Consider the following 27243-nt stretch of genomic DNA (forward strand, 5'->3'; position numbering starts at 1 on the left):
ATCCACGATATCAAACTGCATGGTCCCCGATCATCCACTCGACGGCCCCATTGCGCGTCGCGTAGATCATCTTCGTGTTCAAACACGCGGATTTCGGTCCAGGGCGTTGGTAGCACACTGAGCACATGTGCACATGGCTCGTCCCGTTATCAGACCAGCTATCCGATCGGGGTCACCCTTCGACGTTACCCAGCAGAGATTGTGTTGAAGTTTGGCACGTGCCCTAACATTGCCGCCTCCCTTGGCAACCTTAGTCTATGCCAAGATCTCATGAGTGTCATAGTCACCTAGGAATCTTATAGCCTAACGCAGGGCGGTATTACCCGACTATCGATCAGGGTCATGCAACTTATTTGGTACCTTACCCTTTTCCTGTCACCGAGCGTATAAGTAATGCGGCGTATCGTTGGATCTGCTGCCTACCTTGCATGCAAATCCACCATGTATCCACATTTCCCTATTAACGAAATACGTGGAGTTCGACTTCCCCCCCTCGGACCTGAGCCACCGCCAGCCACCGCCACCCCCCCCCCCCATCGAGATTGATTCGGCACTGGAATACGAAGTCGATGAAATGGTTAATAGTCGTCGGACCAAACACGGCGGCGAATATTTCGCGACGTGGTTAGGATGGAACGCCAAGACCTGGGAACCTCTGGCGCATCTAAAACATTGTACGGAGTTGGTCCAAGATTTTCATCAGAGCTACCCGCGATCTAAGCCGGCCAACCTGGACTCTTACTTACAGGCGAGTCACTGAGAAGGGGGAAATGTCAGGAGCACACCGATAAAAGTATCGTACCGGTATCGGCAACGGCTCCTGAGGATCTTGTATTCGCTCAGCAACCGCTGGGTCATCGGGGGTGGGCAAACCGCCGAAACGTCAAGGACGTCAGACTTGCCCCTTGAGTCCTTGGTTTTGCTTGCTTTGTAATCTCCATGCTTTTATTTGTTCGTTGTGAAACGTTTTTCATTAGTTACAGAGACTAGTTTTGGAAGTATGGGAAAAGGAACTCATCAGCTTACTTCAGTTTAGAATCGTCGCCGACCACCGAAATCTTGAGTACTTCACCGCGCAACGTCGCCTGACCGAACGACAATTGCGATGATCTCATCTGCTCAAGCGGTTCACCTTTGCCATCTCCTAACGGCCCGGCGCGCAAAATGTTTGTTCCGATGCATCATCTCTTCGGCTACCAAAAGACGCGGCCGATTCTCGCCTTAGCCACAGGCAGATGAGCTCTCTAAAACGGAGGCTTTTGAGAACCCGAGCAATGGATTGTTAATGCTGTTCGTGGGTGTCGTGTATTTGCTGATGTGCCCCACACTTTCTGTCCATTCTTGATGCATGTTCACTCCCTTTCCCGAGGTTTGGGCCCATGCCGAATTCCACTACGAAATCCTGAAGGAGCTCCGCGAAGCAGTCCAGAAAGACGCACTGAGATTACCCTCGCGGTTACAGGTAAAAATTTCTATCTCTGAGTGCGAGAATGATGATCAGGGACAACTCCATTTCGCGACGGTGGATCCCCTATTCAAAACCCCACGTACACGGCTCATCCAGAAGCCCCACGACTCTCTTATCACAGGTCACCCCGGCCATGACCCGCCAATGGTTCTGGCCCCAAAAATGTCGTCTCATGTACGTCGGTTCTCTCGTAACTGTGATAAGTGTGGCGCGAACCAGATCTGGCACGACCGGCGCCAAGGCTCACTGAAACCGCTCCGCATCCTGGACCGAAAGTGGCGGGAGATTAGCATGGAGTTCAGGGTTTGACTCTGATGGTAATTATCGACCGGTCCGGGAAGGATGCGATCATCGAACCCTGTGAAAATATTGAGGCTCGAATGTATCGCATGAAAATTCATCAAGATTTTCTACGCCTATCATGGTTTTCCAGCTGTAGTTGTATCAGATCGCGGTGAGCAATTTGTCGGAGATTTTGACACGCCTCTCTCCTTGCTATGCCTCACCCGGCTACTCTCAAAGCCTACCACCCCGAACGGACGGCTCCACAGCACGCGAGAACGACAGAATAGAAGTCCACCTCCATATATACACTTAAATACATTTAGACTATTTGTCCTACTTAAGCGGAAAGACCCATTCCAACAACAAGCTGAGCAAAAACACCACCCATCACGGGACGGTTGATGAAGGTAATACCGGGGTAGCTATTGCAATGGTTATCGGGTAACTCTCCAAAGTATGAGAAAGAAATACGTACTTTCCAGTGACAATGTCGTACAAGTCCGTCTCGGCCATGTTAGTTGGAGTGGTGTTGATCCAGTTCGCCAGATCGCTGTAGACCATGTCCCGAAAGGTGGTATTGGTAGAGACAGATGCAATCCAGCTTTCCCAGTCGCCTGTACAAAGTAAGCACAGAATGTCATAGTTGTGAAGGTGAAAAACATACTCTTGGTCTAGGAGTGGCGAGTATCCTATGGAACACCGTACCGGGCGTTGACGGTAGCGTAGAAGGCAGTCTCTATTTCGTACACTGAGTCTGGGACAAGACCTAAGTTCAGCATCTTATCGCCGAGGAGGTTGTACAAAAGGCCCCAGGTGTTGTTAGAGCCATAGGACAGAGTGGCGTGGGGTGGGTTTGCCACAGTGCTGAAACCAAGGTTCTGCCACTGGCTGATGTAGCTGTTGGCAATGGAGCTGTAGTTGGCGGCATCGGCAGAATTAGCAGTCACATTAGCAATAACAGACATGGCCTTGATACCAATCACTCCCTTGAGGGCGAGGTTGGTTTGGTTACTAGACAATGTTAGTCTATTTTTCCAAAAGGGGAACAAAAAGAGAAGACGTACGCTAAAGAACCGGCAAAGTCATCGGTAGATATCTGATTGGCAGAGTAAAGGGCCTCAGCGACCAAAAATTGGGTCCATTGATCGACAAGCTTGTAGTGCTGGGTCAGGAAGTCGGTGTCATTGGAGGCCGCGTAGTAAGCCAAAGACATGATTACCATTGTTACCGCACTCCTCAAGAGGCATCTGCTCGTCGTTTCCATCAGGGTGACCGGTGCCGTTGGGGTAGTGGCTGCCGAGATCATGCATCGACCACTTGTTCGGGTACAGGCCGGCCTCCTGGTTCTCAAATAGAGGAGCCAACAGCAGCTTCACATAGGTCGGGTTTGTGTACAAGAATGCGGGGTGAGCAGGAAAAATAACGGCGACGGTGTTGACATTGCCGTCGGAGGATATCTCCTTCAAGAACACGTACGTGCTGTTTGTACCAACAAGCTGAGTACCGCCGAAGGCTTGTCTGAGGGACAACAAGGCGAGGGTAGCATAATCATCACTCATACCAGTGGCATCCGACTGAACTTGGGAATCGAGAGAAGCAGACAATGCGCTGGCGGTGTCGTAGTCGTTGTGGAAGAAATAAAGGGCGGAGACCTCGTCAACGAAGTACTGAGTCCACACAGGAGGCAGGGAAACAACACCGTTAACAGGGTAGGGTTAGGGACGGCTGAAGTCATCAGGGGTGATTGGCGACAAGAAAGTGGCAGTCACCTCCACAGCGCCGTTCACAGACAGAACGTAGGCACTGGAGGTACTTGTGTAGGTGTAGGAAATCTGGTCTACAGTGAGGACATAAAGCGGAGCTCCCATCCAGGCGTAAGTGGTGCCATCCACGTTAATAAGACCAGTCGATCCAAGGATTTGGCCACTATAACTTCGTCTCGAGATCTTTTGAAGGTCAGGATAAAACATGCGCCCAGAAGGTTGGGCATTGACCAGCGAGCAAAACCGCCGTTATCGCCATCGCCGCCGGCCTGTTGCCTGGCGCTCAGATAAGGCGACGTAACGGCCAACGGCTGCGCCAGTGGACGGGCTGGCGAGAAGGTCGAGCCCTGAATAGCGGGCAACAACGACAAGAGCAGAGAAACAATGAAAAATGGTATCATGTTGACCCCGTAAGGAATGACATGCAGAATAAAAAATTTCTTTTCTAATTGCGACGACGCGAGAGGTGTTCCCGTTCCTCACACAAACACCTCAGTTTATAACTGCCAGGGCGCTAACTTCGTATCCTTGTAGCTGGATCAACTGATGAGCAGCTGATACAACTGCAGCCTCTAAGAGGGGTGGATGGTATGTGTGCACTGCATGAGACAATATATTAGCGCAGTATGAAAGTCGACTCTAGAGTTTGTATGGGTGAGCTCATGTCGCACTCGACTCTTCAGGGGCAAAAGTTGTTAGTGCTCAGACATACCGTGCAGTCTCTGAATTACACAAAACCTGATCCTGGATCCCAAACTTGTGTTCTGCGATTTTTTTCTGATCGGCCCCATTCGCCGCGGAGAAAATTACGTTCACACTAATTCGAAAAACATAAGGTTAGAACATTAGTCTTAAGTCTGAGATTGCTCTGCTCGTCCTTCGCAACGGGTCAGTATCGCCCACACCCACATCAAAGTCGACTTCTGCGAGATATCTCTTCCTCGCAATCACTTTCGATGAATCTCTGTAAATGGCTTCCTAAAGATCACTCGGATTCGTCAGATTCTAATGGAAACTGATTGCACTATCTACTATGGTCATATAACCAATGATGATAGCTGCGGATGAGTGAAGGATCACAGATAAGGATGAACAATCCAATTATATCAATTCTATGAGATGGAGATAATATTTTACACGAGCAGCATCTTGAATTATTTTAGCCGTTCTACGTTCGACTATTCATGTCAGAGTCTTATAGGTTGGCATAACCTCATTGCTAACTCGCACAGTGGTCATGCAAATTGAGAGATCGACATCCTTTAAACAATAATTATCCACTAGTTTACACCAGCTATTTGTCAGTTTGTATTGAGACCGGTGTATGGTAGTCAAATAAACTATGTAAATATACTCCAACAAGACTGTTTTGTGCGCGAAAATTGGAGCTGTTCACATTTTTTTCTATTCCAATTTCTAGTTGCTGCATCTGGACCACTCCAGAACTCGTTTGTACACAAAATGACTCATATATTGTGATACCATGATCTTTAACGCTCGTTGGGGTATTCTAATTGCGCCTTTGAATTTTTTTACCGCAACGAAGTCATGGCTTTCATCAGGCAAGGGTACTATTGTATTCATCGGAGGACAATTATACCCCGCTCCAACACCATGTACTGGTACACGGCCAAATGAATATTAGCCGACTGTGGACGACCGGATTAAACATCGGCTCCAACACTGTCTTGTGATTCGATGACACTGCACTGCCGCACCAAAAGATAGTGAGTTCATCGAGGGAGAGAAGTCCAAGATCGCACTCATCAATGTTCCCCCAAATCAGTTGCTGGATCTGTGAAACCCCTTTGCGCTATTGTGGTCGGCATGTTGATGTCAGCCCCCAGATTTCCGAGAAAAGTGGCTTTAAAGTGCTAGTAGTTCCGATAGCCAGGCCGGGAGCATTCCCGAATTGGGCGGGAGGTTCCACTAAATGTTATCTAACCAGACCTATTAGCTTAAGACAAAAAGCATGAAATGAAAGAATATCGACGCTGTGCAGGCTCAAGTATGAGGACAAGTTGTCACTCCTCTCGTCTGCACCAAGAGCAACATAAACTGTCAACCGAGTTCGTTACTCCAGGCGACTACAAGTAGCATAGCCTGATCTGAAATAGGCATTCACTATCCACATTCCTCTTCAAAATCAGAGGCATGACTTTTAACTGAAGTAGGGTGTACGATGTCCGTTTCACAGATTGAAGAGTTTGTCGAAGGAACTCCGGTTGTGGCTGCAAAGGCTCTGAGGAGTGAAGATGTAGGAATGACTAATTCAACGCCTGGTCCGATAGTGTAATGGAATCTTCTAATTAAGATTCATGGTTGTTATCGCAAAGCAAGTAGCATTGGATAATCTGCAGTAGTTATGACAGTGGGAGATCAGCGACCGATGACTTGTTATTGTTCGTTCCCAAGAATGAATGCTGCTTGCTATGTAGCATCACGGCACCCCACGTACATTTCCAGAATCGCCACACCCATGTACATTTCTAGAATCTGTCGTAATCATTTACGCCTTATTTTCACAAGGAGCCCTTGGTTTGAATTGACACCACCTTTATTCATTGCATTCCCTTCACTGGCTGTTTGCTTGCTAAGTTGCATAGCGGGCCAACGACTCCCCCGCAGAAACGAGCCCAATCGATTTACCTGTACGCAAATGCTCTGTTGTGCTCGCCAACATTTTTACTATACTGCAAAACCTTATCCAGGGTCTGCAGACAGCGACAGTACGAAATGGATTCTGGAGCGCAACGCGAGGGATAATAATAAGGGTAACGCTCGAATAACGTTTCCTGGGCTGATAATCAGGCAATATGAAAGTTCGACGGTATTTTGATCAACAATACCATTACATACAAAAGGGGAAAGAAAAGAATTTTTGGAGTGGTGTACGGCCGATCATAATAAGATGCCAGCAACTTGACGGAGAAATAGAACAGCAACAAAAGAGAATAGAACAACAAAACGAATACTAACTTCACTAATAATGGCAATAAGATAGGGTCTAACTCTTTCTTGGCCGTCCTTTGCGCGGTGCATCTCTTGGCGGATCGAATAATGCTTCGAGTTCTTCGCTACTGCAAGGTTCCCATTACCTGCAAAGATCGTCGGTCGTGCTTGGTAGATCTATTCGCCAGCGAACGTGAATGGTACCCAGGAGAATGGGACACCCCAACGCTATTTCGTGGCGGCACGGTAGAAGAAATCGTTGCTTTGCTGCGCAATTACATGTTGTGTCTAGGCCAGATCCTTCAGCAAGTTTGCATATTTCTTTCTCGATAATTCGCAAAGCTGCAACACTGACGCGTGTGAGTAAGTGGCGAAGCTCAATTGTTCGATGAATGGAAAGGGGTATCCTGAAGCTCTCCCTTGACTTTGATATGTCCTTTAACTTCTGGCTCCAGGAATCGTGTTCTAGCAACCGGAGAGCCGATGAATGCAATGTAGCCGGCGCTGATAGCATACCTGACTTCAGAGCATGGTGTGATGCTTCGACCGCAGACGTTGTACTATATCCGAAGTTCACGTTGTGCTCAATATACTGCTCATGCCAGCACATTTTCATCTCACCTTCCAACGAATGTAGCCATTGTTCTTCGAGGTAAGACATGCAGTCGCCTGGTGGAAGACATCTTGTCGATAATTTCCTGTAACTCGGCTTCCGTTTTCGAGAACGTCAGCTTCCTGACGTCGTTCATATATTGAGCTAGTTGATCTTCAGCTAGAGACGAATTTGCCGCTTTCTTTTCGATATTTCGCCAGATATGCCACCTGCAAATCTGAATCTGCGCCGACGGCATCTTCTGCTTTGCTGTATTCACGACAGCCAGATCACAGTCCATAAGGATCGTAGCGGGCTTGTCGTTTTCATCAAAAACGAATTCGTCTAGCCAACACAGTTAGCAACAGTTATTGTGGATGAAGTCATATAACATACTCAGCATATCCCACATCCAGCCATAATACAATTCTGACTCTCTTACAAGGTGACAGAGAGCAATGCGAAATGTTGAACCATTACTGTTTACCCCGATAATGTTGACCAATGGCAGTTTGCGATCATTGGTCTTGTATGTGCGTCGACAAATAGCAGTTGTTCCATCCGTCTTGATTCTGGAATCACGGTTCGACCAACAATGAATATGCCAAGTACTGTGTTTGCGTCTATTAGAAGAGAATAACTATACCCTCTTTCAGGAAGTTCCTGCAACAGCTTCATAACTGAAGACGACTTGGAAATATTAGCTGAGTGACTAGGGTTGACGACGTCGCTAGGCAGCAAGGTGATTCTCAGGGACCGATGAATCATTTCCGACTTCTGGAGTGGTCTGAATGGGCTCCTGAGAATCTCCTGCAGCACATTATCGACGTTGGCTTGAGTCGGTGCAGAGACGTTTAGACGATTGTCGTGAAAGCTGAGTCCATTGTGCGTGTTCATGCTATGAGTATGGACCAGACTAGTTGCGCATATCTCCCAGTATCCTTGCTTCCTTGCAAGTCTGAACGCGACCATCCACTTGCAACCCAGTTTCCCAGATCTGCCTTCTCTCTGCCGTGTCATTCCTTCCATGACCTGGCCCACACTTCCTGGCAACCCTCTGGTGCTCCTATAGTGTCCATTACATTTGCACAAACTTTCATTCTGTATGGCGAACTGCGCCGACTATGTTTGACGACGGCAAATCCCCGAGTGCGAGCGTATTGTTCCACGGTACGCTGAGCTTCCTCTGTTGTTCTGAACTGCATGCCGACGGTCAGTTTTGCAGACATGTCGGATGAAACTATAATCGTGGTTGACAAATCTGTGGTCGAAGGGAATACGTTCCGAGATATGGTAGGTTCCGAGATATGGTAGGGAGCATGTCTGGAGCCGATCATCGAAGATGTTATGTGGGTGAGTGAGTAGCTGGGAAATCAGTGGAGACGCCGGAGTGATGGCTGGGATGCAATGAAAACGCTTGCCTCCGGCGGCCCCTGGTGGATCCTGTTTCGCTTTGCATAAAACCTATCGGGCCCAACAACGACTCGTTACAGCCACATTACTCATAACCTTTTGGACGCCATGGATATATTTATCGATGTACATTAGAGTCCTCCTTTGGTGAGCTCTTCTCTTGGTGATTTGTCCGTACTAGAATATGCTATTCCTTACTCGAGGCCTAATTTTATTGAGTTTTACTGATTCAGGGAATTACATGCAGCTAGTGCGTTCCGGGAGCGTTGAAGAATGTTAAAGGGAAGCTCGTGAAATTCGTTTGGGTTCACTCCGCTGGCCGTCTGTTCATTTGTGGAACAGCTCGAAGCTGCCGCAATCTATCTTTGCACGCTATCGATGTGACGCACGGCGAGACTATATGACATGTTACAGTCAAATTACCTCCGACATTCTTGACTACGTTCAACTGCCTTCAGCGATGGCCTCACAGGAGTCTGTACTGTTAATCCACTTCCGCTGACGTTGCGTACGATGCTTAGCATTGGATAACAGATCCGCTGTCACATCCGGTGCACAGAAAGCTCTCATATTTTCGCTATCAGCCTTTACTCTTCGATTGCCTTCGTCGACCAGACAGGTGACCGTGGAATTTTTGCGTGGCTTACACTTTGATGTCCCGTGTTAGGGTTTGTATTAAAGTTCTTAACGGTCGGTTTTTGGGTGAAACTGTAGTTACTATGAACCGTCTAATCCTAATTTTGTCCACTTACGTCTATCTTAATTTCTAAACATTGCATATACCAGTTGACAACGCTTTATCGCCATCTGCGTCCATAAGATCCAACAGTTGAAATCTTGACAGTATCATAGTTGCACAGAGAGTGGTCACCAGCAGGTTTTCACTGGCACAAAATATTATCCAGCGGCGTAGACAGGGTTATTTGGAACTTGCCAAAATACGACTCGGCAAGATGAGATTGCCAACAAAACCTATGACCGGTTCAAAAGATTATACCTTCATTGAGCAGACTAAAATATTGCTCGACCATATTACTGACCGTCTACCTGTGAGTTTGTGGAAACCCTCAGTATGCCCTTGCCACGTTCCTGTTGTTTAGTAGCGCTGTCAACCCCCACTCGTCTTGAGACGCCGAATCTATAGAGTCACCAGACTGCATTCTCAGTAGAGCCACTCTGATAGCAAATGCTGATATTCTTGCAGCCGAAGCCTCATCCTCCACAATCCCGTTGTTGTACTTCTCTTCATCTTGCAAGATATTGCTGATAACTTCGCCTGCCCCGCTCGCATGAAGCACCCTGGCGATTGCTAAATGAATGTTGAACAACTCTCCATCAGGTAAATCGACTGCATTGCCCTGAGGCCCGGTTCCAAAAATAAATTGGTCGCCATCTCGGCAATGACTCATAAAGGGACCCTCGTCTGCGTCTTCTGGGACTATTTTGCGTAACCTGTACCGTCCATTCAAGTACTCGACCCTAATAACGAATAAATCGAATGACTGGTGAGTAATGAGATCTGTGCAGAATATGTTACTGGGGCTGTTCATGCTTCTGTCCCTTAGAATCGCCTCCACGCTGGTACCGGCAAACATAGACAATAACGATTGCATGGCCGAATATTTGGCCAGCTTGAATGGCATAATATGGGCAGCTTGAAGTCGCACAAGTCTTTCAGGAGCAGTCTGGCGAATATGACGCGGTGCAGATTTGTCAACTGCTCTGCCAACGGGCGATATCTCGCCATCCCTGGCAAGTATCTATGCATTACGATTGTCAGTGGACCTCCATAACGGAAAATAGAGTACTCGCTATATCCTTGACATCTGAATCCCTGGACAACTTTGACTTACGTGATGACGACGAAGATTTCACAGATTCAGGAATTTGCGAGTAGAGTCTCATCGGGAGCAGCAGTCTCTCGAAACTATTGGTTGCCCACTCCCGCATTATCCTCATTAGTTCCTCTGATTGCGACAACTCGAATGCAGCCCTCCGCCACTTTAATCCACTCGCCGGGGAAATTCTACCTAGCGAGCTCGTGACGTCAAGCAGCGATGCCCCCGGACCCTCAGCGACTATGAACGTTGACAATCTGTGGACTCGACCGCGAAGGTGGACAATATTATTCCATAAGTCGTCTGCAATTGAACTGGGGTTGCGACCCATAGTGCAAAAGTAAGCCGCCGACAATTATATTGGTGGTTGGCGGCCGGAACCTCGAACTCACCATCCTCTGGTAGAAAATTGCAAAGTATCCTAAGAGCATCCAACAACGGTCTGAAATCCATGACACTGTAATAATAATAACCGAAGGTCAGTGGCCGATGGTAGTCGATGAAATTATTATTAAGAGGAACTTGGAAAAGGATGTGGATTACGTGACACGGCGGGTATAAGAGGTGTAGTAAACAACGACGAGTATATAATACCGAATGGGCGAGTAAAATTTAGGGTACGCTGGCACTGGCCTTTGTCATTGACGTCATTGAACTGTTATCACCCCTGAAATTGAAATTACAGTAGCCACTGCGTATTAAGGTTCCGGCGTGATTGTTCTCCCACCTCGGTTCCACTTTACGTGCAGCTAAGGCTAGGGTTGTTTCGTCACGCTAACCTTATTACCTGTGGGTGCATTTGTTTGCGCATCCGTTGATGGCGAAACAAGCCGACGTAGGCTACTTAGTACATACATAAAAGACAGCAAGTTAAAGTTGCAGGCATGCGCGGTACAGGCCCAATTAGAAGTTGACCAGTGTGTCGAGTTATGAAGAACCCTTGCCCACATCCTTGAAGTTAAGGGTAAAGGCGCACTTTCCGGTCTCTGCCCTGCACTAATTAACTTAGAGGAATACATCGTGGCCAACCAACAAAGGGCTATCATCAGTTGTAAAGGGCTACAGTCTCGAAGAAATCCTGCAAGATTTGCAGCATCTTGGTCACAAACTTGTTGAGGGTTTCTAGGCCATCACGTATCTCTGATGATTTGAGGGTTTGAGGGTTGAGGGTGCGTCTGTGGTCAGTTGGACTAGAATTTTTATTTGGATCTAACTGACGATATGTCAAACATATCGATTTGACGGTCGAAGAATGCTTTGAATAATATTCGATATTCGTATTCGCCGTCGGGAGATCGGCCGATATCGTATCCGACACCGATAATCGGTCGAATATCGTCAACAGAACTAAAGGATTTTGCTTATTCGCGCTGACCGAGCCACTTTTGCACACCCCTCAAGAGCGTGAGCTTTTGTTCAGGCTTCCACCCTAGCCCTGCAAAAGTGCGGCACTCCCACAATGTTTAATGGGTGCGAGGCCTCGAAAGTCGTACTTCTACCACACATATGTTCGCTATGCGAGCTTCGCGCGAGTCCCTACCCTATTTAGGTACCAGGCCTCACTAACAATGCCGGACTCAAGATAAGAATATAAAATTAGTCCAATCTCATTGCAAAATATACATTTGTTCGCATGAAGCTGCACAAATTTTATAACCGAACTACCATCTTAAGGGGCGCTCAGAGATTAAACCCTGGATTATTTGGCATTATGCTATGATGTATTATCTGTAGTTACAGACAATTGGTGAATACTTTACATTTCTGGATCAGTCCGCAAAAGGAACCCACAATAATAGGCCAAAAGTTTGCGTTCAACGCGTCCTTTACAGCCGCACCGGAGCCGCTTTCCAGCAGGTTTTTCTCTCCAGTTCACTTGGTATTATGGTATTCGTTTTGTTTCCTCTGGTTATTGGTGGTTGTCCAGCCGATAGCTTCGTCCAGGCACTGCCATGATCAAAGAACAGGTCTAGGATATAGAATGGCACACGCGGTTGGTCCGCGTCATATTGACCTCTCCTTGGCCGACTATCTAAGCACTGTCGTTGCGAAATTCAACACAAAGAGCGATAGTAATAGTAATTTATACTTGAAACTGGCGACGAAGTACGCTGTCGTAACAATGTGTGCATATTGAATTCAACAGATGAGTTCTGAAAGAATTTGGTGTGTAAGAATTACAGGTGCCGATCAGTGAGTGGCTATCGGCAGAAATATATGAGCGCGAGAATGACGCAAGTACGCTTGCTTTCAGCCCTTGCCCTTGACTCACAGCTCACCCTTCTCACGGCGCATTACCCTAGCCCTCTCAGGTCGAGCTCGACCTGTCCACAAGTTATGTTACTGTTGTTTACCGCTAATTGTTTCCCGTCCATCGAAATGTAATCCAGAACGAACCAAGTTGTCTTAATTTCGTCAACCGCTACGTAACTTTCCTTATAATTTAGTTTAGCTTCGTTCTTCTCTTGCAAGAATCATGAAGTTATCATGGACTTCAAGTCCTTGTTGGATGCTCTCCGGCTTATTTGCGACTTGTTGCCGGAAAACGAGGACGTTCTGATTCATGCAGGTAATCAACAGTATGACGCCCGACGCCTTACTTTGGCACTCTTGAATCATGGTCGCAGCCCCAATTCAATAGCAGACAATTTATGGCATGAAACTGTCTTCCTTCGCAGTCGAGTCAGCAAGCTGTCAAAGTTCTTAGTCGCTGAGGGTGAACCGTCGCTGTTTGACATCACCAGCTCGTCGGGTCGAATTGCCCCGACTGATGGTGTCACATGGCGGGATGCAGCCGTCCAATTCTCGCAGTCAAAGGAACTAATGAGAATAATGTTGGAATGGGCAACCAAGGTCTTTGAGGACTTGCTCTTTTCAATAAGACGCTACGGGCCGATTTCGGCAAAAATGAAATCTTCATCGTCAACGCGCAAGTCAAATTCATCCAGGGACTCAAATGTCCGGTTTCGGGTGAGTATGTAACTCCTTCTCGAGATTCAGCTGACTATAAGAATACTAGATACTTGCTAGGGATGGTTCCGTATCACCAGTTGGCAGGGCAATTGACGAATCTGCACCGGAAGATATACGAGACTCTTATCCCGACAGAGCTACGAAACTTGAAGCTGCTCATATAATGCCATTCATGCTGTCCAAGTATTCGACCATGCAAACATTATTGTCGATGTTTGCTGGTACTAACATGGAAGCTATTCTCGGAAGGAATGGCATAAACGGCCCCAGTAATATATTCTGCACAGATCATGACACCCGCCTAAAATTCGATCAATTCTTTATTGGGATTGAATACTTGAATGGGCAGTACTGGTTACGCAAAGTGAACCCAAGGAAAGCTCGCGGCCCCTTTATCAGCCATTGCCAAGACGGCGAAGAGGTCATATTCGGACTGGGACCCCAGGGTCGTGCAATTGATTTACCTGATGGAGAGCTGTGCAACATTCATTTAGCATCGGTAACGTGCTTCATGCCAGCGGGGCTGGTGAAGTTATCAACAAAGTATTGCAAGATGAGGAAGATTATGATGATGGCATCGTGGAAGATGTGGCATCCGCTGCACGAATCTCAGCATTTGCTCTTAGAATGGCGTTGAAGAGGGTGCAGGCTGTTGACCCAAATGAATCTTCTCCTGGTGATGATGGTTGCAGCAACAAACTGCAGGAAGCTCGTAAAGGTGTTCTGAGAGTTCGTAGTAACTCTCAGATAGATTCCTAGTGGTCTGTAACAATTTTAATTCACACGCAATGAGGGTGTTATTGCAATAACCCTGTAATCGTATACCTGAACCGCCCATCCAGTTTCCGATTATTACTATCGACACTAGAACATCATGATCCTCTTTTCAAAATGGCAATAATAAATAGGTGCTTGCTATTTGTCTTCAACTTTTGCGCAACTCATATTCGTGTCCGACTATGGGTTTCCGAGGTCTTATTTGTATTCCGTTCGTAATTATTCGTAAATTTGCCGAGACGATATTAGATATGCGCAGGCTAGGGCGAAACCATGGACCCTCCTAGGGGTTCTACGCCTAGACATAGCTTGTAACGATTTTGAGAAGTGGAATCAGGAAGGCTGCAAGAATTACTTACCTATACCGGTATCGGGGGCGCCAGTAGACAGACTTTTTAATAGTAAAGGGATTTATTAAGCTTACGGAGGAACCCTACGAAGAATGAATAATTCACGAATATCCCAAGTTTTATTCGTACGAATATCAGGTAAGCAGTCAATCTCAATTTTGAAGCGGCAGATTCCATAAGCGTCTTGTACATCAAGCAGACAGAGCCCTCGTTCGAGCGACAGGTGTGCCGTCCCTGGCTGCCTGTTGGACAATTGACCCGGTACGTCAACGTCACTATTTGCCTATTTACTTGAGCGAAATCGGAATTTTCCGCCGAAAACTGGCTGTTTGCCAGAACTGCGTGTTCGCTCGCGTGGCCCAGTCATTCGTATTCATTCTGTCGTCTTGATGGTTTTGGGGGCTACGTTGAAATTATTGTATAATACCATTATTGTGTTGGTTTAGGGTAGTTTTGTGCGCGGTCATATCCGCTTGACCATTTTGAAAATTGAGAGGTGGATATGAGCGCTTCAAATTGTATTCTAAGACAATCAAATAGGTAGTTAGCCTCGTAAGCCTTGCAACGTGACTTTCCGAATTCAATTCTGTGACTTTTATCTGCGTCAGTCGACTTCCAGTGAAATCTTTAGATAATCATGTGGGTACACTGACCAATGAGACCGGCTCCATGTGGGACGATGGGACATTCGCTAGATTTGACACCATTCGGTTCTACTGGTTTTGCTGAGATTTCCGAGGAAGTGGTAGCGACGGCTTTGAGCGTGTCGTCATCCACCTTCTCATTCCTCAAACTTCCCGTCACTCTCTTTCGGGCGGTGCAGAATTTTTCCCGCCTCTCCTGATCGTCCATGGCGCCGACGGCCGTTGCCTCGATGTAATCGCCCTTGTCTGTCTAGTATATAGGCCCATGAATCTTCGTATGACCCTTCCCATGTGAGTGCATTCTTCACCGCCGGATCCAGGACCGGCATTTGACCAAATTCAAAGTCCAGTTCCCCACCATATTTATTTGGCAGGTTCGCAGGATCAATAAACGACTCGAGTGTTGCATTCATATCATGTTGCGAGAGAGAATGAAGATTTTGGACGCAGTGATTGGATCAAACATCTCTCGATCCAGTCCCACACCGTAGGGAAGAATGATGGCGCCCCAATGATCTACACAATTATTTAACGGGAGAGCGTGCAAGAGTTGAGCTTTCACCACCTATATAAACATCTGTCACCGACCTCTGGGAAAAGACCATCATGTGGGTTCCACTTACCGAAGACGGCGATGTTGATGATTGCGATCAAAATTGTGTTCGCGTCGATTTTAAGCTCACCGCTTCTCTCATTTGTTCGATGCCTATTTAATCCTGATTGAAGTACGAGTCAGTCGCCCACCAATCATGGTCACTGCTAACTCGTTCATTACTTCTTTTGCAGCCGGGTGGGAGAGACTTTGTAGCACTTCCCCACCGGGTATCATTGAATAGAGAACGTGAGGTTGGTGAACAGCACCCAGAGCAATGCATTCACAAAACCAAAGTACGTTGCTGGCTCGGAACATGGCCGTGAAGGCAAAGGTGCGGATGAACCGAGTGCCGGGGAAGAATTGGGCATAGGGATCGGCACGGATAAGAATTTTCATTATCTATATCCGTATCCGTATCCAGGCAACGTATAGTTATCCGTATCCGTATCCATATCCAGAAAAAATGCGCTTATCCGTATCCGTCATATCCAGATATCAACCTAGTAATGACCAAATATGAATGAAAGACATCACGACGAAGTTACCCAACTGAACATCCAACAAGGCTTCTATGGACCGCTTCGGTGCAGAGGTCACACGTGGGCCGGTAAGCTGAATGAAGCATTCATTGAAGTCTGGCGACGTGATTCATGCGATAGATTTGTGAGTAGTTTAATCACATTGATTTTATTGACACCAATCTGCTCACATTAAGCTATGTTTAGTACCTGATCCAAAGAGGATTCTGCCTTAATGATCTCCCTGTCACTCTTGGACTTAGGATAAGTGAATTTTATCCGCATGATGCATGGGAAGCCGCCAACATCGAGGATAGAACTGTGCATTTTGACGGCGCCAGATTTCTAGAGGGACTGAGGCGTGACATCGAGCTGGCCGCACAATGCCGGTTTGAAAGATTCCTCTTCGGCAAATTGGGATTATGATAAAAGGGCCGGGTTCAGAGTTCACGCGCCGCCGATTGATTGGTTTCACGTTAGTAGTACTTCATGTGAGATTGATCAAGGCTAGTGATAATTTGTAATAATCAAGAATAGCTAATAGATTACTATTGGAATGATGACCGAATGCTTCTAAAATCTCTTCCAGTGCTTGAGACCAGGGCGCTGAAACCAGCGCAGAGTGGAACAGCTGAGGGCGATGTGCGAACAATTGTCGAGTCAGGAAGAGAGCCGCATGGCTGGATCGAGAATGAACGATTATTATTTTTAGTTAACTAAGTTAATATGTGAATATAACAGCGACAAGTCACAAATGGCAAACCGCAACGTCAAGAAGACTTATGCCAATTAGCCTGCGCCTAAAGCTTATATTTGGAGTCAGGGTGCACCTTGGGCGTGCTGCGCCCACCATTTGCACGTGTCGATCGTCACTCCGGGGCAGATAGCACACAAGATTTCTTGGCCAAAAGAATTTTGCGGTGTCGGACAAGGACTCAGCGGGTAGATCAACTAATCATGTGAACGCTATGCAAAAAAAATGAGTGTCGATGCTCGGCGACCATAATCACGCGACGGATTTAAATGTCACATATTTCTGGCTCGTACTAGCGCTCAGAAGTTAGCCCTTGAATTCTGGCAGCGAAGCGAGGTGCCGAAGCCAATTCGCATTAGACTTGCTACTATCATATTGTATCACGATGGGCTGCAGTACATGTGAACAGGACAATTTCGCGGCGGGGTCATTCAGTCATTCGTCGCCCGAATAGCTACAGGAGTCTCACGTGGTGCGTATTAGGAGGAACCGAATAAGATGTAAATACGACGCTGTCTGTCACACCCCATTCGCTACTGCATCGACCTTCTTGTCTCAATATTCCCCTAACAGAAAAAAAGAATTTATCGGAATGGTCATCGATCCAAACTTGATTAGCGACTTGAGCAATCAGTTGACTGATTCAAAAGTCCTAACGCCTCACTCAGAAGGATATGCTGAACGTCTCAAGCGCTGGAGTGACTGTGCCATAAAGCAAGCCGTATGTTCTCTTGATTCACGGTCATATAGCACGTTGGGTTGACGGAAATCTTTACAGGGTGCGGTGGTCCTCGCTGGGTCGGCCGAGGATATCTCCAGGACGGTTCTATTTGCTCAGGCAAACTCGATTAAGATTGCAGTCTGCGGAGGAGGTCACTCGGCTGCAGGTTCCTCGTCCATCGATGGTGGAATAGTCATCGATCTCTCACCAATGCGATGTGTGACTGTGGATTCGAACAACAAAACGGCTACAGCTCAAGGAGGAGCACTCTGGCTGGACGTTGATGTTGCCGCGGAAACTCACGGTCTTGCTACCGTTGGTGGAACAGTGAACAACACTGGTATTGGTGGTCTTACTCTTGGCGGCGGCCACGGATGGCTTACTGGCAAGTACGGGCAAGTTGTTGACAATTTGCTCAGTGTCAAGCTCGTACTTGCAGATGGGAGTATTGCTACAGCTTCGGAGGCAGAGAACTCAGAACTATTCTGGGCGGTGAGAGGCGCTGGTCAGAATTTCGGTGTTGTGGTAGAATTCGTGTACCAGCTTTATGAACAGCCAAACCCCGTCTGGGCTGGTGTGCTCGCATTTTCTCCTGATAAGATTGAGGCTGTTGTTCAGTTTGCTAACCACATTGAGGCGACTACGAAGGGAGAGAGTGCTATAGAGTTTGGATTCTCGACACCACCGTCTGCGACAGAACCTGCCATTGTAACCGCCGTGTTTTATGACGGCGTAGCGACTGACGCCTTGAGAGTTTTTGCCCCGCTGTTATCACTGGAGCCGATCATGAATACAACCACTGAAATGCCTTACTCTATGGTTAACGGCATGCTAAATCCTCTCGTGGCGCCCGGAGACCGCAGAGCTTTACATGCCGCAACTTTTTTTGCGCCGTTAGATGCAACATTTGTGCGGAGCCTATTTAATGACTTTGTGGAGCTAACTCAGAAGATACCCGGATCTGGAGAATCGGTGATCTTGTTTGAATACATTGGCCGTGACAAGGTTCGCCAAGTTAGTCCGTCCGCGATGGCCTATGCAAACAGAGGAGAGTACTATAATGCGGTACTGGCACCGAAATGGTCCGACTCGGCCTGCGACGGTGAGTTACGGGCATCGATAAAGAAGATGGCAAATCGGATCCAAAGTGAAGCTGGTAAGGGTAATCCAAAAGATGTGGGAAAATATGCCAATTACGCCGATTTTTCAAGTAAGCATGCTCAGCCTTCTTCTTCAGGTGCGGTATTAATTAACTATTTCGTCGTTATAGACGTCCATGTACCGATCCAGGATATGTTTGGACAGAACTCCGAAAAGCTTCGGATGCTCAAGACGAAATATGACCCGGGCAATGTGTTCAGCAAGTGGCACAATTTGCTTCAGCCAACAGCGGTATCAACTTAGGTCTGGGCTAAGAGACTAGGCAGGCAACTCGGACGTCAGTCGTTGTTTCAGGCGTGATGACATCTCACTCTTTTGTGGCACTTCTTCGCCGGATGTTCTCGAATTAGTTGTAGATCTCTGTATGAGAAATATCACAAGATTGCAGACTTCGAAGAACCCTTACTTGGCCCGGAGATGAATGCTGGGAGTGTCTTAAACTTCCTACTATGACACTCTAATCTAATATTTATTCGCGGCATTAGAGTTGAATCCGTGGCGTCTTATTCATCCCGATTAGCTAACCCTGGACTCATGTAAATACTACGCTCCGCTCCTGCAGCAACCGTATGTCCCACAATTTGGCAACTGAGTATTGGATCAATAACTGGGTATCTGAATATCTACACCAACCAAAACATGTTAATCGCACTCTCACTCTCATTGAACCTCTTACTAGGGCTGGACACGATACGATATCGCCGGGTTTTGCCCATATCGCATATCGTATCGCCGGCCAGAAAAGTCTGGCGATATTATCGCCTATTTATCGTCCACTTGGCGATAATACGCAGGAATAAGTACCGAGACTAGTGTAACGCCATTAAAGTTGGGGTTAGGGTTTGGCAAGGAGGGTTCGGCAGAAATTATTGAATATAATCTCTGTAACTCACAGAATATCTTTGCTGGGGACTTTTGGCGTGCACTTAATTGAGTAATTACTTAGTCTTTCCATCCCAACGCCCTTTATTTACCGTGATGAGAATCAAGCGGAATCTCGGCGATACGATACGATATTCAACTTCAATATCGCATATCTTTTCGCCTAACTTATCGCCAGGAATTTTCCTCTGGCCATATCGTGTCCAGCCCTACCTCTTACCCGAGTATCACGCCATTACTGCGATATTGTGAGTCGAACGGTGAAGTTTGATCAACCGATCTTACTGCAGCGTCGGGGCGCATGAGGGGGACGTTTTAACAGTTATCGCCATTGACTTTCGCGTGTTGTGGCAGAAGTGGATATACGTAAAATATCACATGATCAGTGACATATACAAAACGTTCAACCTACACATGTCGATATAGTGTCGTCCGAATCTGCCCAATTTACTTCATTGATGACACTCAGGGGTATATCAGAAAATCCTGTTCAAATTGGAACGTAACACTTCAATGGCCACTCGACTAGATAAATTTCGCATGGCGTTGCAGAAAGTCTACGGATCTTTCGACCGCATCGGAATGGAAAATGCCACCGACTGGACCCCGCCGCCAAATTCTGGTGGACACCGTGGCCGTTACCTATGGACTGACGCTTTTGGTGTTCTCAACTTTCTTACTCTATACAAAGAGACCGACCAGGGCAGATTTTTGGTTCTCGCCAAACGTCTTACGCAGACCGTGCATGACGTCCTAGGATGGACTCGCGATGGCACATCTCGACTCCCAGGAGCGACAGATCAGAATCCTCTCGGTGGAGGACTGCGGATTGGGAAGACTGATGCCGAAGGACCAGATGGAGACGGTCAATATCATCATTACCTTACTCTCTGGATGTTTGCTCTCAATCGTTTATCTGTAGCTGCAGAAGATCGAGCTTACAACGACCAAGCAATAGCGCTAGCTAAGGCAATCCACCCTCACTTTTTCCTCCATCGGGCGACTTCAAATCCTCACATGGTTTGGAAGATTTCCACCGATATGTCGAGGCCTTTAGTTGCTAGTCAAGGACATTTGGACGCAGACACTGGCTATATCATCTTTCGTTTGCTTCAAGCAACAGCGAACGAAGGTCCTACCCTTGATGAAGAGATATCCGACTACAAAAGATTGATGAACTTGAGGAGAGCACAGTTCGAATCCAGTGATACGTTAGACCTTGGTATGGCTCTCTGGATGGTTCCTTGGTGTGCAAGGACAGAGGCCTGGGCGCAGGATATGGCTCAGAGTTGCCTCAGATCACTAAGTGCGATTTCTCATTTTACATAAGGAGTAATAATCTAATTGTTGTTAGGTCGAATCTTTAGCGAGGTGAGGTATACCGAGAGAGCGTTGGGGCATCGTCTGGCATTTCGAGAATTTGGTGCCTTGATGGGAATACAATGTTATGGACATAACGAGTATCTTCTCGCTCGTGTGCCACAGATCATGGCCATGTGGGAGAAGAATATCGGAGCGCTAACGCCAGAAGATCTTATGCCGATAACAATGGTGATGTATGCTTCGGCATTGCTTCCCACTGGTAAGAGCAGCTCCACATATATTGCAAACAAGGGCTAATTTTGTTCTCTAAGCTTTTCGAAAGAGTGCCCTGCACCAGGAATCTGAGCAGGTCAATGCTCTCTGAGCGATTGCCATTTCTAGTTAAAGGACCCTCTATCGTGCAGCCCATCGCAGGATTTTTTTTCCTCACCGTCACAGGAGATCTCATTTAGTTTTCAAGCTTTGCGAGACTGTACATGACCTCGGGACTCCACCTTCAAGCAGCAAGTTAAGAGTCGACAACTAAGTAGACATGTAAGTGAGTGTGAAATAAAATTCTCACGAGGTTCTTCCTGTGAGGGCATTGCTGGCACTACAAAGTAACCGAATCCTGTCCGGTGGTTTGTGGGTTCTCGCGGTGGAGAACATAAGCTTTTGAGCTTAGTGATCAGGACAGTTTATTCCAGTCGTGGCCCGTCTACATAATTCACAGTCCTTTCAATATCATATATCGCGTTTGTTAGGTGCGTGGTGTTAGGCGCGTGTTTTTTGTGGTGTTACTGCCCTTCCCTTCATACTGGCGACCAGACCATCAATGGTCAGCGGAACTATAATGGGCATCTGTCACACAATCCTTGATCCAGCAACTCTCCTTGATATGGGAGCATGTGAGTAGGTTAGGTCCTGCGCACTGCGCTAAACAATAGAGTTGGTTCCCGCCAAAGTGGAAGCGTGCAAATAAGAATTGACTCGAACGCCACATATCGGCAGCTGTAACCGCTAAATGTCGGAATACCAAGTATCATTCGGCAGTCCTCTGCCTAATTTCCAGCCTCTCAGTCTCTTTCAACATTTGCAGAGTCGGCTAAAGCGTTGTGGTATCTTGTCTTGCAATAATTGGAGCTTTATCTTAGGAGAAAGGATCAAGAATCGTTGATAGAGTAGACATCATTAGGGATGGAACCACAGTCAACGAAGGAAGTTTGCGGTGCAGCTAAGCAGTTTCTTCGGCGGCATCTTGAGAAAGTACCTGCAATCAAGGGATACAATAATACTATAGTGAAAGTGCTTTTGCGGTCAACATATAAGGAGACAAAGCGCGGCATTTCAGATGAAGCGGGAAGAAAATGTTTCAGGTTGACAACATCGATAAATACAAACAATACATGCGAGACTAAAACATGCATGCGCACTGCATATGAGACTTCAATCAATGGAACTCGCCGGGTTTTAGGCCAAATCCTTCCGGCGGAATCTCCTTCAGTGACGCGGTCCTTGCATAGTCGACACCGGCCGCGTATACGTTATTTCCCCACCAGGAGAGACTCGTCTGCGTGTACTGCAATCCCAAGAAAATGACAATGCCAGAAAATGCAACGCCGGCCGACAGTCCCGAAGCCAGAATGTAGTTATACTTAGTCCACCATGCCGTGTACCTTCTTCTGATGTAGAACATAAAGGCGGTCGCCATGTAGAAGCCGCCTACATAGTAGGTGTAGTTGTAGGTCGATCCCCAGAATGCCGCACCGGACACAAGAAGCGCCGGATGGATCGTTTTCATCTTGAGAGGATATTTGAGCTTCAGGATACCAAATGGAATGGCAATCAGAGGGCCAATGTAGAAGCAGTGCTTCAGCGCTGGGTACAGTGTTGTGAGCACTCTATCTGGGTTAATGATACCAAACATAATAGCATCCGAATAGACTGTCCGCGGAAATTGGCAGACGAACTTGTCTACCTGCGTCGTGCTACAAAAGTTCTTCACTGTACTGAACAACGCCTCGACAGCACCAATTGTCCCGAAACATTGAATTAATGTCGCAATTATCTGGGCTCGAAATACTGCTCGTTGCGGAAGTTTGGCGTAATGCGCAATCTTCTGATCGGCGATGAAACTCTCCGCTTGTTCGTCAATATTGTAGCCCCACATGCGCACCATCATGTTCGTCACCGCGTTGCCGGGATCCATATAGCCAGCAAGAATAACTGAGAATGCGCCAAATCCCATCGCATAGCCCGTCATAGAGTATATGATTACCGTGGGGATATACATCGCGATATTGAAAAGGAAAATCATAATAACGGTCCAAACTGGAACCGTCGTTGGCCATGCAAGCAAAGCAATCAAGGCAGTAGCCATTCCGATAATGAAAATTGCAAGGAACCACCAATCTGGGACTTCAGGATATTTTGACATCATGCGTGAGTGCGGATCATCGAACTCTGCCAGAGCGCTCCGTCGAGGATGTCGAATGGCCTTCCAGAACAACTTCATCGTGGTGCCGAGAAGCTTATACTCAGTGATCACAACATACATAAATGCGCATGTGTAGAGTGCCCATAGACCACCAGTACCGATAATGTGACCAGCTGACATGTAAGGCGCCGAGTATGAAAGATACGCTTGTTCGTTAAACTTGCCATCAATAACAATCTTGGACAGATTGTAGGTCTTGCCGGTACTGTCATAAATTGTGTTGGCGTTGATTGGAAGATATGCGGTGAATTTATGATTTGTCCAGTACAAGATCATAACCACGATGCCGCTAAGAATAACTCCAATGAACTTGTTAATAAACGCAAAATATGGGATGACAAGCACAGTGGCATAGTTAATGACCGCCCAATCGAACGTGGGAATGGGATTGACACCCATTCCTAAAAAGGACCCAGTGACAAGGGCCAACGTAACGTTCTTAGGTGCGATCCAAGTCATCCAGTTGAACGTACTAAGAGCCTTGAAAAGGTAGTTCGGAATGAAGAAGTACAAAAACGACGCCACAAATGTCAAAAAGAACAGCTTTTGCCGAGTAATTGTCCAACCATTAATCGAAGTCTTCGTCTCCTTGAGCAGCAATGCTCGGTTAAGTGCAAGAGTGGGCAAGACGGTTGGGAACATAGCCTTGAGTCAGGGTAAGAGTTGGGAACAACGTTTGGAAAAACTGCTTTGTCACTTCCGAACATACCTTGACGGGGAATATAGCGAGCTTACGAGCCAGACCGGCAAGGCCATAGCCGAAGAATAAACTCGCAAAATTCATAAGGAACACAAATCCAAAATCAACCCATTCGAGATGAAAGAACATCTCGTGTCGCATGGCGACGGTAAATGACATGAAGTTAGACATCTGAGAGCCAACATTCACCATGATGGTTGCCAGCATCTGTTCCTTGTGAGTCCATGGACCCGGATTCGTGCTGTAACGGGTTCCAAACAAAGTGAATCCCCAGTCCGGTAACAACTGTGTCAATTTTCCACAAGGAAACAAAAACAGTTGAAGAACGGTCGACTGAAGGGTAAGTCGTGGCTGGCGCTCGTAAAAAAACTCATTGACGAAACTACCAATTGCTACCCAGATAGCGCCAAGGATGTAAGCTCGGATAGTCTCAACAGGGATCGAAGGATCATCAAAAGGGTCTGTAACTGCACGGACCTCAGGATAGGGCGAGTGGAATTGTATAACTGCGGCTTCCAGTTTGGCATCTAGTTCGTAGGTGTCTATATCCTGACCATACGACTCTGGACCATCAAGGATCGATTCGATCTTGAAAAGTGTCTCGTTGGGGAAATTGACGTCGTCGTAGTGCTCACTATGTGCCTTACGTAGAATCCCGAGAGCCTCTTCCATAGTAATATCCATAACTTTCTCGTAAATAAACGCAGAACCGGAGTCAGCAAGCGGGTCGATATCGGTCGAGTGATTGACTTTGTTCATCACTTTGATCCGCTCAATGATCTTTGCACGTCCTGTCTCGCTGATGCCATCGCTGAGAGATTCGCTTGCCTGCACGTCGACTATAGCGGCAGCCTTCTTCTCGTCAACCTTTTCGCTGTAGTCCATTGTGAGGGCCTCGAAAAACATGTTAACATAAGCAACTATACCAAGTGGCCAAGGCGTGGCATACCTAAATTGATGCCCCGGAAAACGGTAAGAAATGAGCCTCTGAAAACCAATCCAAGAGAACTCCCGTGATCGAGAGCGGACCGTGGGGAGCGATGGTACGCCAACCAGCGGGCTTGAGAGGCTATACATAGTCATAGCGAGAAGTTCATTGCCATGTTATCGAGACCCACAGCACAGCGAGCCGGGTGAAGACGCCAGAACACTTGGCATGGCCGATAAGAAGAGTAAGATATAAGATATATTTCTTGAGGTAAACCGGCCAAGACATCACAGCCGACAAACCCCTGAATTAGGTTCAGTATCTCGACTTTGACGCCAAGACCAGCGGAGCGGGTTGTAGTAAGAACGAACTAGACCGTGGCCACACTGGAGTCATATGCAAGCTAGCATTATGTCCGGCCATAACGATTTCGATATTGCGGTCATTGACAAGAAAGGAACAAGCAGAGTTGTACTAAACAATCACGATGCCAAAAGTGGACGACAAGGTCGATGCATTGTACAAAGGGAATGAGAAACTTAAGCCAGATAACAAACTCGAATCAACGCAAGACTGAACACAGTGCGCAGGCCGAGCGATATCTTCCGTCTGCAGTAGCTTGGGCACTATAGGTCAACATTGCGGGGCCAACCGTGATAAACAGCAGTGGCGCGAAATGCTCCAGTTCCAACCCGAGCCCAAGAACGTTTGTCTTCCATGTGACGCCTACCATTCAGTCCTGAGGAGGACACTTAATGCCAGTCCACTAGTCAGCAAATAACTTATGCATATCCATTTTTGCAGCGCTACTTCCAAATGGGAATGGTCTTTTGTCCCATGAGTCTTTCCGACGTGACGCAATTTGCGCGGCTCCGGCCTAAAGATACGGAAAACTTTAAATGCGAAGCGGTTAATACCCGACGTTCAGTGGTCATATATGGCCTCGGGTATGGCCCGTGTATCTGCTAGGGCCACACTATAGAACGGTGTCGTTATCAGGACTTTATCTTGCGGTTCTTGCAACTATCTGCGCATCCCTCTTCGCTCCGCGGCGTCTTCAGGAGAGTTGCTTAAGGCTAGCACTATTGTCGAACGCAGTTTCGAGTTTAGTGGTAGCAAGTTTAAATCTACGCTGTCTCCCAAGTCTCCCAAATTGGCTGGGGTCAGAATCTCTCATAGGGCTTAACGACCAAGTGGCTGGCCTCGGTGGCGCCACTGTGGAATCTGGTGCAGTCTCTTATCACGCCGATGCTGACTTGTCATTATCTCACATGGCATTTGCTCTTGGAAGGACAATCTACCCTTATTTGCATTACGACCCTCAGTAACAATACAATTGGTGAAATTACGAAAGATTTCACGAGCAATAGCATGGTACCTGTCTTTTTTATTCAATTGTTCGGGTGTTCAGTCCGATATGAACTTCTCTGTAGGTTTTTCTCATCCAAGCCGCAGAGATGACCGGTCAGTCGGGACTTCCAAGATACACGAGACCTCCGCCGCAGCGTTTCGGTTCTTCTCACGGCTTACAAACATCCGCTAAAGATCACGGATTCTTTCCATTCCTTGAGTGACAAAGAGGATAAGCCCTAACGAGACTTGTGTTCAACGGCGTAGGGTTGTCGGTTCTCAAGTTCGACTAGAGACCAAGTCTATAATAGGAGTTGAATTGGGTATGTGCCCGCTCAGACAAGGCGCGCATAGGGTGCCAACCTCCAGCGCCAAACAACGCCGCGCACTAAATTGATGACTTCGTCTTCGTTGGATGGGCAACAAACCGTGTAGATCATCTTAGGAGCAGTGGAATTTAGGTTTCTGCAGAAGCAAGAATACAGCAACACAATTCTACAGAAAGACCGTCGCCGAAAGTGCGCTAGCAAGTATACGTACGCCGCAATTACAGCGTCGTCCCTCTCAGGTGCTGTCACGTTAACTACACGGACAGGTCCGTCAGGGTATCAATCGCGCACCGATAGCCATTATCCTCGCTTTGTTGAAAGTATTCGGTCCCACAAAACGCGAATTTTTTTAGCTCCAAAATTGGTATTCGGATATTGCCGTTACTATACGAATACAGAGTTAGGGTTACGTTACCCGGCTTAAATTGAATTCTGCTTATCGGTCTTGCTT

At 47.1% G+C, this 27243-nt stretch overlaps 9 protein-coding genes across 9 annotated transcripts; 5 read left to right on the forward strand and 4 right to left on the reverse strand.

Moving 5' to 3' along the window:
• Nucleotides 1-2090: 2090 nt before the first annotated feature.
• On the reverse strand, nucleotides 2091-3917 carry POJ06DRAFT_234703 (glutaminase; the record flags this gene model as incomplete). The annotated part of the gene is made up of 7 exons (XM_056185800.1): nucleotides 2091-2175; nucleotides 2229-2367; nucleotides 2454-2764; nucleotides 2818-2915; nucleotides 2965-3420; nucleotides 3523-3679; nucleotides 3748-3917. The coding sequence occupies 7 exons, from the start codon at nucleotides 3915-3917 to the stop codon at nucleotides 2091-2093; spliced, it is 1416 nt and encodes a 471-aa protein (XP_056047166.1).
• A 5582-nt stretch (nucleotides 3918-9499) lies between these two features.
• On the reverse strand, nucleotides 9500-10432 carry POJ06DRAFT_298165 (uncharacterized protein; the record flags this gene model as incomplete). Its single annotated transcript, XM_056190645.1, has 2 exons — nucleotides 9500-10233; nucleotides 10259-10432. The coding sequence occupies 2 exons, from the start codon at nucleotides 10430-10432 to the stop codon at nucleotides 9541-9543; spliced, it is 867 nt and encodes a 288-aa protein (XP_056047167.1). The 3' UTR covers nucleotides 9500-9540.
• Nucleotides 10433-13092: 2660 nt separating this feature from the next.
• On the forward strand, nucleotides 13093-14215 carry POJ06DRAFT_242660 (uncharacterized protein). The gene is made up of 3 exons (XM_056186245.1): nucleotides 13093-13281; nucleotides 13331-13733; nucleotides 13760-14215. The coding sequence occupies exons 1-3, from the start codon at nucleotides 13144-13146 to the stop codon at nucleotides 14041-14043; spliced, it is 825 nt and encodes a 274-aa protein (XP_056047168.1). The 5' UTR covers nucleotides 13093-13143; the 3' UTR covers nucleotides 14044-14215.
• Nucleotides 14216-14917: 702 nt separating this feature from the next.
• On the reverse strand, nucleotides 14918-15669 carry POJ06DRAFT_242662 (uncharacterized protein). Its single transcript, XM_056186246.1, has 2 exons — nucleotides 15065-15669; nucleotides 14918-15003 (listed from the first exon to the last, which is right to left on the reverse strand). Exon 1 carries the CDS (start codon nucleotides 15466-15468, stop codon nucleotides 15193-15195), a length of 276 nt encoding a protein of 91 aa, XP_056047169.1. The 5' UTR covers nucleotides 15469-15669; the 3' UTR covers nucleotides 14918-15003; nucleotides 15065-15192.
• Nucleotides 15586-15982, forward strand: POJ06DRAFT_242663 (uncharacterized protein). The gene is made up of 3 exons (XM_056186247.1): nucleotides 15586-15610; nucleotides 15679-15771; nucleotides 15831-15982. Exons 2-3 carry the CDS (start codon nucleotides 15690-15692, stop codon nucleotides 15971-15973), a joined length of 225 nt encoding a protein of 74 aa, XP_056047170.1. The 5' UTR covers nucleotides 15586-15610; nucleotides 15679-15689; the 3' UTR covers nucleotides 15974-15982.
• Nucleotides 15983-16018: 36 nt separating this feature from the next.
• On the forward strand, nucleotides 16019-16594 carry POJ06DRAFT_298168 (uncharacterized protein; the record flags this gene model as incomplete). Its single annotated transcript, XM_056190646.1, has 2 exons — nucleotides 16019-16313; nucleotides 16376-16594. Exons 1-2 carry the CDS (start codon nucleotides 16167-16169, stop codon nucleotides 16592-16594), a joined length of 366 nt encoding a protein of 121 aa, XP_056047171.1. The 5' UTR covers nucleotides 16019-16166.
• Nucleotides 16595-17053: 459 nt separating this feature from the next.
• Nucleotides 17054-19502, forward strand: POJ06DRAFT_293535 (fad binding domain protein). The gene is made up of 3 exons (XM_056190440.1): nucleotides 17054-17643; nucleotides 17701-18853; nucleotides 18914-19502. The coding sequence occupies exons 1-3, from the start codon at nucleotides 17515-17517 to the stop codon at nucleotides 19045-19047; spliced, it is 1416 nt and encodes a 471-aa protein (XP_056047172.1). The 5' UTR covers nucleotides 17054-17514; the 3' UTR covers nucleotides 19048-19502.
• A 611-nt stretch (nucleotides 19503-20113) lies between these two features.
• On the forward strand, nucleotides 20114-21597 carry POJ06DRAFT_6200 (uncharacterized protein). Its single transcript, XM_056191284.1, has 3 exons — nucleotides 20114-20992; nucleotides 21041-21268; nucleotides 21321-21597. Exons 1-3 carry the CDS (start codon nucleotides 20200-20202, stop codon nucleotides 21371-21373), a joined length of 1074 nt encoding a protein of 357 aa, XP_056047173.1. The 5' UTR covers nucleotides 20114-20199; the 3' UTR covers nucleotides 21374-21597.
• A 350-nt stretch (nucleotides 21598-21947) lies between these two features.
• POJ06DRAFT_6207 (OPT oligopeptide transporter protein-domain-containing protein) lies at nucleotides 21948-25400 on the reverse strand. The gene is made up of 3 exons (XM_056191285.1): nucleotides 25135-25400; nucleotides 24195-25079; nucleotides 21948-24130 (listed from the first exon to the last, which is right to left on the reverse strand). Exons 2-3 carry the CDS (start codon nucleotides 25068-25070, stop codon nucleotides 22439-22441), a joined length of 2568 nt encoding a protein of 855 aa, XP_056047174.1. The 5' UTR covers nucleotides 25071-25079; nucleotides 25135-25400; the 3' UTR covers nucleotides 21948-22438.
• Between the last annotated feature and the right edge of the window lie 1843 nt (nucleotides 25401-27243).

The sequence above is a fragment of the Lipomyces tetrasporus genome (assembly GCF_029532465.1).
Source record: "Lipomyces tetrasporus strain NRRL Y-64009 chromosome Unknown POJ06scaffold_1, whole genome shotgun sequence".
NCBI lineage: Eukaryota > Fungi > Ascomycota > Lipomycetes > Lipomycetales > Lipomycetaceae > Lipomyces > Lipomyces tetrasporus.

Bases quoted from the DNA above. Each gene is read 5' to 3' on its own strand.
- POJ06DRAFT_242660 (XM_056186245.1), top strand. From the start codon at position 13,144: ATGTTGGAATGGGCAACCAAGGTCTTTGAGGACTTGCTCTTTTCAATA. The intron at 13,282-13,330 runs GTGAGTATGTAA...TAAGAATACTAG, and splicing joins ACTCAAATGTCCGGTTTCGG to ATACTTGCTAGGGATGGTTC. The intron at 13,734-13,759 runs GTGCAATTGATT...CCTGATGGAGAG, and splicing joins CGGACTGGGACCCCAGGGTC to CTGTGCAACATTCATTTAGC.
- POJ06DRAFT_242662 (XM_056186246.1), bottom strand. From the start codon at position 15,468: ATGAATGCAACACTCGAGTCGTTTATTGATCCTGCGAACCTGCCAAAT.
- POJ06DRAFT_242663 (XM_056186247.1), top strand. From the start codon at position 15,690: ATGTTGATGATTGCGATCAAAATTGTGTTCGCGTCGATTTTAAGCTCA. The intron at 15,772-15,830 runs CTGATTGAAGTA...CTCGTTCATTAC, and splicing joins TGTTCGATGCCTATTTAATC to TTCTTTTGCAGCCGGGTGGG.
- POJ06DRAFT_293535 (XM_056190440.1), top strand. From the start codon at position 17,515: ATGGTCATCGATCCAAACTTGATTAGCGACTTGAGCAATCAGTTGACT. The intron at 17,644-17,700 runs GTATGTTCTCTT...AAATCTTTACAG, and splicing joins ACTGTGCCATAAAGCAAGCC to GGTGCGGTGGTCCTCGCTGG. The intron at 18,854-18,913 runs GTAAGCATGCTC...TCGTCGTTATAG, and splicing joins CAATTACGCCGATTTTTCAA to ACGTCCATGTACCGATCCAG.
- POJ06DRAFT_6200 (XM_056191284.1), top strand. From the start codon at position 20,200: ATGGCCACTCGACTAGATAAATTTCGCATGGCGTTGCAGAAAGTCTAC. The intron at 20,993-21,040 runs GTGCGATTTCTC...AATTGTTGTTAG, and splicing joins GAGTTGCCTCAGATCACTAA to GTCGAATCTTTAGCGAGGTG. The intron at 21,269-21,320 runs GTAAGAGCAGCT...TTGTTCTCTAAG, and splicing joins TTCGGCATTGCTTCCCACTG to CTTTTCGAAAGAGTGCCCTG.
- POJ06DRAFT_6207 (XM_056191285.1), bottom strand. From the start codon at position 25,070: ATGGACTACAGCGAAAAGGTTGACGAGAAGAAGGCTGCCGCTATAGTC. The intron at 24,131-24,194 runs GTATGTTCGGAA...CCCTGACTCAAG, and splicing joins TCGCTATATTCCCCGTCAAG to GCTATGTTCCCAACCGTCTT.